This window comes from Carassius auratus, unplaced genomic scaffold (assembly GCF_003368295.1).
Source record: "Carassius auratus strain Wakin unplaced genomic scaffold, ASM336829v1 scaf_tig00015406, whole genome shotgun sequence".
In the NCBI taxonomy this organism is placed as follows: domain Eukaryota; kingdom Metazoa; phylum Chordata; class Actinopteri; order Cypriniformes; family Cyprinidae; genus Carassius; species Carassius auratus.
The window spans coordinates 82,501-92,023 of record NW_020524584.1 but is presented as its reverse complement, the minus strand read 5'-3'; the positions used below and the strand labels follow the sequence as shown (position 1 = coordinate 92,023).

At 34.0% G+C, this 9,523-nt stretch overlaps 1 protein-coding gene and 5 non-coding genes across 6 annotated transcripts in view; all 6 read right to left on the bottom strand.

Moving 5' to 3' along the window:
- Positions 1-835: 835 nt before the first annotated feature.
- On the bottom strand, positions 836-954 carry LOC113074707 (5S ribosomal RNA). Its single transcript, XR_003280720.1, has one exon. It is a non-coding gene; the product is annotated as a 5S ribosomal RNA (ribosomal RNA).
- Positions 955-1,583: 629 nt separating this feature from the next.
- LOC113074781 (5S ribosomal RNA) lies at positions 1,584-1,702 on the bottom strand. Its single transcript, XR_003280785.1, has one exon. It is a non-coding gene; the product is annotated as a 5S ribosomal RNA (ribosomal RNA).
- A 508-nt stretch (positions 1,703-2,210) lies between these two features.
- LOC113074780 (5S ribosomal RNA) lies at positions 2,211-2,329 on the bottom strand. The gene has a single exon (XR_003280784.1). It is a non-coding gene; the product is annotated as a 5S ribosomal RNA (ribosomal RNA).
- A 510-nt stretch (positions 2,330-2,839) lies between these two features.
- On the bottom strand, positions 2,840-2,958 carry LOC113074779 (5S ribosomal RNA). The gene has a single exon (XR_003280783.1). It is a non-coding gene; the product is annotated as a 5S ribosomal RNA (ribosomal RNA).
- A 4,367-nt stretch (positions 2,959-7,325) lies between these two features.
- LOC113074680 (uncharacterized) overlaps positions 7,326-9,523 on the bottom strand; it is a 6,536-nt gene continuing 4,338 nt past the window's right edge. The window contains exon 2 of the mRNA XM_026247546.1: positions 7,326-8,990. Coding sequence (XP_026103331.1) covers positions 7,360-8,775 — 1,416 coding nt within the window. The 5' untranslated portion in view covers positions 8,776-8,990 and the 3' untranslated portion in view covers positions 7,326-7,359. The remainder of the gene's footprint in view (positions 8,991-9,523) is intronic.
- The window catches only part of LOC113074747 (5S ribosomal RNA), a 119-nt gene continuing 74 nt past the window's right edge, over positions 9,479-9,523 (bottom strand). Inside the window, exon 1 of the ribosomal RNA XR_003280757.1 lies at positions 9,479-9,523. This exon is cut by the window's right edge and continues 74 nt beyond it. This is a non-coding gene — a ribosomal RNA (5S ribosomal RNA).

Genomic DNA, 9,523 nt, shown 5'->3' with positions numbered 1-9,523 from the left:
TTTCTCATTTTTTTATTTATTTCATCATCTCTCCTTTTTTTTTTTTTTTTTTTTTTTTACTTTTTGGTTTATGTTGCTGTTCTTGCTTATTGTTTATACTTATGTCATTGTTTTATTCTCTCATGCTGAATGCTGTTTGGACGTAAGTTGCATCATATGACGGATCCATAATTGTATATTTCCTTTTTATTATTCCTTTTTTTATAACTTAGAATTAACTTTATTCTGTCTCTATTTGCTATTTGGTTCTTTCTATGAACAAAAGAGACGGAATTGATTACATTTATGTGATATTACAATGGTATCTGTAATTGTGTGATGTACTCTGTTTATGTGAAAAAAAAAATCTAAATAAAGTGGAAAAAAAAAAAAAAAAAATTATTATATACTAAGTGAAAATTTTCCAAAAAGTTTAAAGCACCTGGTATTCCCAGGCAGTCTCCCATCCATGTACTAACCAGACCTAAGCCTGCTAAGATTCAGAGATTGGGCATCGACTCTTTTTTTTTTTTTTTTTTTTTTTTTTGCAAAATTATTATATAATTTGTGAAATTTTCCAAAAAGTTTAAAGCACCTGGTATTCCCAGGCAGTCTCCCATCCATGTACTAACCAGGCCCAAACCTGCTAATATTCAGAAATCGGGCATTGACTCTATTTTTTGGCAAAATTATTATATACTAAGTGAAAATTTTCCAAAAAGTTTAAAGCACCTGGTATTCCCAGGCAGTCTCCCATCCATGTACTAACCAGACCCAAACCTGCTAATATTCAGAGACCGGCATTGACTCTATTTTTTGGCAAAATTATTATATACTAAGTGAAAAATTTCCAAAAAGCTTACAGCACCTGGTATTCCCAGGCGGTCTCCCATCCAAGTACTAAACAGGCCCAAACCTGCTTAGCTTCCGAGATCAGACGAGATCGGGCATAGCCAGGTTGGTGTGGCCGTAAGCGAAGAGTGCCACAAAGAGAGGGCTATTTAGAGATCAGCCAATCTAATCGCCAGTACATTATATAAGTTGGAAAGAAAACCCAAAAGCTTAAAGCACCTGGTATTCCTAGCCGGTCTCTCATCCAAGTACTAACCAGACCTAAGCCTGCTAAGATTCAGAGATTGGGCATTGACTCTTTTTTTTTGCAAAATTATTATATAATTTGTGAAATTTTCCAAAAAGTTTAAAGCACCTGGTATTCCTAGGCAGTCTCCTATCCATGTACTAACCAGGCCCAAACCTGCTAATATTCAGAAATCGGGCCTTGACTCTATTTTTTTGCAAAATTATTATATAATTTGTGAAATTTTCCAAAAAGTTTAAAGCACCTGGTATTCCCAGGCAGTCTCCCATCCATGTACTAACCAGGCCCAAACCTGCTAATATTCAGAAATCGGGCATTGACTCTATTTTTTGGCAAAATTATTATATACTAAGTGAAAATTTTCCAAAAAGTTTAAAGCACCTGGTATTCCCAGGCAGTCTCCCATCCATGTACTAACCAGACCCAAACCTGCTAATATTCAGAGACCGGCATTGACTCTATTTTTTGGCAAAATTATTATATACTAACTGAAAAATTTCCAAAAAGCTTACAGCACCTGGTATTCCCAGGCGGTCTCCCATCCAAGTACTAACCAGGCCCAAACCTGCTTAGCTTCCGAGATCAGACGAGATCGGGCATAGCCAGGTTGGTATGGCCGTAAGCAAAGACTGCCGCAAAGAGAAGGCTATTTAGAGATCAGCCAATCTAATCGCCAGTACATTATATAAGTAGGAAAGAAAACCCAAAAGCTTAAAGCACCTGGTATTCCTAGCCGGTCTCTCATCCAAGTACTAACCAGACCTAAGCCTGCTAAGATTCAGAGATTGGGCATTGACTCTTTTTTTTTGTTCTTTTTTTTTTTGCAAAATTATTATATAATTTGTGAAATTTTCCAAAAAGTTTAAAGCACCTGGTATTCCCAGGCAGTGTCCCATCCATGTACTAACCAGGCCCAAACCTGCTAATATTCAGAAATCGGGCATTGACTCTATTTTTTGGCAAAATTATTATATACTAAGTGAAAATTTTCCAAAAAGTTTAAAGCACCTGGTATTCCCAGGCAGTCTCCCATCCATGTACTAACCAGACCCAAACCTGCTAATATTCAGAGACCGGCATTGACTCTATTTTTTGGCAGAATTATTATATACTAACTGAAAAATTTCCAAAAAGCTTACAGCACCTGGTATTCCCAGGCGGTCTCCCATCCAAGTACTAACCAGGCCCAAACCTGCTTAGCTTCCGAGATCAGACGAGATCGGGCATAGCCAGGTTGGTATGGCCGTAAGCGAAGACTGCCACAAAGAGAAGGCTATTTAGAGATCAGCCAATCTAATCGCCAGTACATTATATAAGTAGGAAAGAAAACCCAAAAGCTTAAAGCACCTGGTATTCCTAGCCGGTCTCTCATCCAAGTACTAACCAGACCTAAGCCTGCTAAGATTCAGAGATTGGGCATTGACTCTTTTTTTTTTTTTTCTTTTTTTTTTTGCAAAATTATTATACAATTTGTGAAATTTTCCAAAAAGTTTAAAGCACCTGGTATTCCCAGGCAGTGTCCCATCCATGTACTAACCAGGCCCAAACCTGCTAATATTCAGAAATCGGGCATTGACTCTATTTTTTGGCAAAATTATTATATACTAAGTGAAAATTTTCCAAAAAGTTTAAAGCACCTGGTATTCCCAGGCAGTCTCCCATCCATGTACTAACCAGACCCAAACCTGCTAATATTCAGAGACCGGCATTGACTCTATTTTTTGGCAAAATTATTATATACTAACTGAAAAATTTCCAAAAAGCTTACAGCACCTGGTATTCCCAGGCGGTCTCCCATCCAAGTACTAACCAGGCCCAAACCTGCTTAGCTTCCGAGATCAGACGAGATCGGGCATAGCCAGGTTGGTATGGCCGTAAGCGAAGACTGCCGCAAAGAGAAGGCTATTTAGAGATCAGCCAATCTAATCGCCAGTACATTATATAAGTAGGAAAGAAAACCCAAAAGCTTAAAGCACCTGGTATTCCTAGCCGGTCTCTCATCCAAGTACTAACCAAACCTAAGCCTGCTAAGATTCAGAGATTGGGCATTGACTCTTTTTTTTTTGGCAAAATTATTATATAATTTATGAAATTTTCCAAAAAGTTTAAAGCACCTGGTATTCCCAGGCAGTCTCCCATCAATGTACTAACCAGGCCCAAACCTGCTAATATTCAGAAATCGGGCATTGACTCTATTTTTTGGCAAAATTATTATATACTAAGTGAAAATTTTCCAAAAAGCTTACAGCACCTGATATTCCCAGGCGGTCTCCCATCCAAGTACTAACCAGGCCCAAACCTGGTTAGCTTCCGAGATCAGACGAGATTTTTTCTTTTTTATTTATTAAAAATCACAAAATAAAAACATTAACAATACATCACCACAAATATTTAAACATCTTCCAGTAACAGAACTTCAAAACCAGTCCAAGTTTTAACAATGTATGGATTATTCCTTGTAAAACATTTTTCAAACATTTCCATATTCTCAAGCATTTTGCAATAGTCATATAAAACTTGTATTTCCTCCATCATGATCTGTTTATATAATAACTTTATCGCTATTTCTTTTTTCTTTTGTTTCATTATATTTCTCCTTCTCCATATTGCAAATCTTGCAAGCGTTAACATAAAATTTAGAGCATAGTTATTTTTTGTCCTTCCATTGAAGCCAAATAAAAGCAATGTATCCCATTCTTCCAATGTAATCTTGTCATTATACAGAAAATCACATACCATCTTTTTTAACATTTTTATAAAATCACTTAACTTTCTGCAATTTAAAAATAAATGTAATACACCTTCCTTTTTCTCCAAACACACTTTGCACATTTCATCTTGCGCTAACCCAATTTTACTTAAAATAATTTCTGTCATCACACAATTGTGTCTTAATAAAAAATCAAAATTTTCCAAAACCGGACTTTTAAAATTCAATCTTACATTTTTCCATATATTCGAAGCATCAAAATTGTCAAATAACTTTTCCCAATATTCTATTGCTTTAGGCTTTACAAAAACAGTCTTACTTAAACAGGTATAAAACATCTTAATGACACAATCATTAAAAACAATCTTATCATCCCCTGCTTTTAAAAAAACCTTTGGTTTTTCATTTTCGGTTTCTTTTTCATTATCCTCAATATTTTTAATCCAATGTTCTGGCAATGCTAATTTTAATTTTGTATATTGTTCTTCAATTTTCCCTTTGTTTTCTATATCTTCTATTTCCTCAAGTGAATCAATTATTGCTTGTGTAGGTAAAAATCCAGGTTTCACTTCATATAAAATGTCTTTTACTTGTCTAAAACCTACTGCGTACCAGTTTTCATAAAACATATGCTTTTTGCTTTTATTATTTTGATTTAAAAATAGGGGTTGCTGCAGGTACTGTTTTCTCCCTTTAATCTCTACGTACACATTTTCATAAAACATTTTCCAGCTTCTCAACAATTCTTTATAAAACTCTGGTATATTTTCTATCATATTATCCTTAAAAGCCATCCATAAAAAATCATCTCCTATTTGTCCGCATTTATTAATAACATAATTCATGACACTTTTCCATGGAATGTTGTCTTTGTTAAAAAACTTTTTTACTGTTTTAATTCTCATGCTTTTCATTCTCAGCCATGGATCTATTAGTCCTAATCCTCCATCTTCCACCTTTCCAATGATTGTGTTATATGCAATTTTAGATGGCTTACCATCCCAAAGAAACTTTAAAATCATAGTTTTTATTCTCTTATATACCCATATTGGTAAACTAACAACACTTAAAACATACCACATTTTGGATAAAAAAAGAGAATTCAAGACAAGGACCTTCCCTTTTAGAAACAGTACTCTCTGTTTCCAAAAATTTAATCTTTTTTCCATTTTGTTTACAGTTTCATCCCAATTTATTTCTCTAGTTTTAATTTCATCAGATCCAAGTGTAATGCCTAAAATTTTTATATTATTCTTTTGCTCTTTTAACTGCCAATTTCTTTTTGAAATGTCCACTTTTCCAATCTTAATATATTCAGTTTTTTCCTTATTTACTTTTGCACCCGAACCTCGACAGTATTTATCAATAATTCCCATAGCCTTTTCAGCACTATTAAAATCTTTTAAAATCAGAGTAGTATCATCTGCATACTGAAACAATTTTTGTTCTATTACATTGTCTTCTATTAAAAAACCTTTTATTTCTTTTTCTCCATTTATTGCTAAACCTAACGGTTCAGCAACTAAAGTATATAATAAAGCTGATAAGGGACATCCTTGTCTTATAGATCTAGATATTCCTATGAAGTCTGTTAAAAAACCATTTATTTTAAAACAACTAAAAATATCTGTATAAAAACATTTCATCCACTTTATAAAATTATTACCAAAACCAAACTGTTGAATTAAATCAAATAAATATTTGTGCTCAACTCTGTCAAATGCCTTTTCTAGATCTATACTGATTAAAAAACCATCACTCTTTTTCTCTTTTATGTACCAAATTAAATCTCTAATGCTTGTTACTGTATCCACTATATCTCTTCCTAATACGCCATATGCTTGATTAGTTGTAATGATGTGGGGAACTACTTTTTTAAGTCTATTCGCTAAAATCTTGGCCAATATTTTATAATCTGTGTTGAGCATACTTAATGGTCTGTAATTTTGTAAATCATCTTTATTCCCTTTCTTTTTATAAATTATTTTAATCATTCCCTTCTTCATACTCTCACTCAATTGTCCATTCTTAAAAATGGCTATGAAAAGATCTTTCAAAATAGGTATTAAAACATCTTTAAAAACCTTATAAAATTCAGATGATAAACCATCTAAACCAGGACTTTTCCCATTACTTAATTGCATTATAGCTTCATTTATCTCCTCTTCTGTTATATCACTATCACACATTTTTTTATCATCCTCTTTTACTTTAACTTTGATTTGATTTAACAAAAATACTTCATCTTCCTCATTAACTCCCTTTTTCTTAAATAAAACACCATAAAAATCCTTGACCTCTTTTAAAATCCCTTCTTTATCTTTTATATTTTTACCTTGCATTGAAACATTCTTTATTAAATCAGCTTTTTGTCTATTCTTTTCTGCATCATAGAAAAACTTTGTACTTCTTTCCCCTTCCACTGTATTTCTTATCTTACTTCTTATTCTAGCACCCACACATTTGTCCTCTTCCACTTTTTTAATTTTCTCTTCTAATATTACTATTTTCCTAATATCCGTATTTCCTTCAGTTATCTTTTTCATTTCATTTTCCCATTCTTTATTTAGTTCCCTTTCTTTAGCTCTTTTTGCTTTCTGTATTTTCTTAGAACATTCAATAGAAAAACTTTTGATATCTGATTTTATATTGTCCCACCACACACATATTGCTTCATCATATAAAACATCATCTACACTATTAATAATTAGGTTTTCCATTTCCATTTTATACAATTCGTTCTTTAAAAGCTGTGTATTAACCACCCATACACCTGGTCCTCTTTCAACTCCACTAAAATCCATCATTACATATAAAAAGTCATGATCACTCCCACTATACATTTTATAAAAAACTTTTGAAATAAAATGCTCAAATCTTCTGTCACATAAAATGAAATCTATTCTGCTTTGTTTTAAAATTGTATTTACCCACTGTCTTCTCGAATATTCTCTTTTGACTCTGTTTCTATCTCTCCATACATCTACAAATTTATGTTCAGCCATCATACATTTCAGTTCTTTTCTTCCAACATCAGCTCTATACACCATAAAATCTTCAACATCTATTCTTTCTAAAACAGTATTAAAATCTCCTATAACAATGACATTCTTCCATCCATTAATCAAAACACTCAATTCTTTAAAAAAAGTAACTCTTTCCATATCTTCATTTGGAGCATGTATATTACATATTGTTATTTCTTCTCCCCTATCCATAATTTTAACAGTTAAAATCCTTCCATTGTTATCTTTAAATAAAACATTCGTTGATTCTACTACTCCCCTTCTAATTAGTATTGCCAATCCTTTTTTCTTATTTAAATCATTACTGTACCATATTTCTCCATCCCAAAATTTTTTAAAATCATTAACTATTGTTTCATTCCATCCAGTCTCCTGTATACATAAAATATCACTTTGTTTTGTTAAATTTATTATATTTTCAAACTTCAGCTTAGATGACAGCCCTCTAACATTAATTGAGACCAAACATAAATTACTCATAATGAAATAAAAAAAAAAACACAAACCAAAACAACCCATCATCTATATATGGTCTCTCTTAATGTCTAGGAATTTAGATCTACTTTATCTTCATTTAGCCTTGCTCTGTCTTCTCTTCTTAACTTTTGTTTCTTTAATACTTGTTTAATATTTATTTCTGATACTGTTATCAATTTACGTCTTCTGTTCATAATGTCCGTTGTTCTGTTTTCAAGCTCAAGGTTAATTTCATCAGTTTCCTCATCGCTTACCTCCTCTTTATTCCACCCAGCTGCAATTTCACTCGTTGTTGCACATTCATTTTCTTTCATTTGTCCATCATTAGCAACAGTTTGATGTGTCTCAGTCTCCATTGTATGCACTTCAATTTCTTTATCTGCGTTGTCCTCTCTCCTCGTGGAGTCCTCCTTTCCTTGCTTACTTAAATCCTCAGAAATCCCATTCACCTCCTGTGTTTCATCTTTCCTTCTATTTCTGCTTGTCTCCTCCATGTGCTCCTGCACCTCTATCTCCATTTCTGCATTGTCCTCCTCTTCAGATTCACATGTACACCTCATCCATGTCTTTTCACAGCTTTTGCACCGTGGGGCTTGGCAGTCCCGCGCAAAATGCCCCTGTTCCAGACATTCTCTGCAGGTATATTGAGGACAGTCCTTTTTTTCATGCTCTGTGCTTGCACATATTCTGCAAGTCTTTAGCTGGCCGTCATGAATTACCCTGAAGTATTTTGGTCCCTCCTCTGTGTCAAATCTCACATTGTATGGCAGAGTCACAATGTCCTGTGGGAATCTTACTCTTAAAAACCTTGTTCCATCCGCAACAGTGGTGCCAGGATAATATCTCCTTCTTAAAGGGAGAATAGGATTTACTCCCCAATCCACCAGTTTTTGAATGATTTCATCATCTTTTATGTAATTTGGCAAAAGCAAAAAAGAGACCATTCTTTCAGTTTTGCATAGTTTTTTGATCTCACAAAACTGTCCATCAATCAGTAGTCCATCTACTAGCTTGTCACAATCCATCTCATTCTCCATGGTTAGTTCATAGTCAAAATTACTTTTTTTCCTCAGTCCATACAGCTTTCCAAATCCAGTTTTCTCTTCCACTGCCTTTATTATCATCATCACAGATATTTTCTCTGGATCATTAACAGTCATAGTTAGCGTTGCTTCTTTTTTGTAGTCTCTCTGATATTTCGATTGGCTTTTTATCTTTTTCATTGTCTCATTTCTTTGAACTGCTTCTCGTCTTCCATCAGTATAATCTCTTGTTTGTTTACCTTGACTTGTATATAGCTCTTCTGTTCCTCTACTCCTTGCATCCATTCCATTCTTCTTTCTCCTTGTGGCAACCATTGCCCATGTTTCTTTGTCATCTTTAACCTTTCCGTTGTCCATTTCTTTGTTTCTTTCAGTGTAGTCGTTGTCCTCAGTCTCTTGGTCTAATATCCGTTCCGGTTCAGTAACTGTAATATCCGTCATTTTGAAAAAAATAAAACCTCAGACAGTAAAACTGTCTGAGGTTTAAACAAAAAAATAAATAAATTGAACTTATAAACTTTAAGTAATTATCAAAAGAAAACACAATAAAACAAAAAATAGGGGAGAGCCTTTCCCTCCCAAACTGCCACCTCACACTTCCTGGATCGTACCAACTCAGGGAATAGCCAGGTTGGTATGGCCGTAAGCGAAGACTGCTGCAAAGAGAAGGCTATTTAGAGATCAGCCAATCTAATCGCCAGTACATTATATAAGTAGGAAAGAAAACCCAAAAGCTTAAAGCACCTGGTATTCCTAGCCGGTCTCTCATCCAAGTACTAACCAGACCTAAGCCTGCTAAGATTCAGAGATTGGGCATTGACTCTTTTTTTTATTGGCAAAATTATTATATAATTTATGAAATTTTCCAAAAAGTTTAAAGCACCTGGTATTCCCAGGCAGTCTCCCATCAATGTACTAACCAGGCCCAAACCTGCTAATATTCAGAAATCGGGCATTGACTCTATTTTTTGGCAAAATTATTATATACTAAGTGAAAATTTTCCAAAAAGTTTAAAGCACCTGGTATTCCCAGGCAGTCTCCCATCCATGTACTAACCAGACCCAAACCTGCTAATATTCAGAGACCGGCATTGACTCTATTTTTTGGCAAAATTATTATATACTAAGTGAAAAATTTCCAAAAAGCTTACAGCACCTGATATTCCCAGGCGGTCTCCCATCCAAGTAC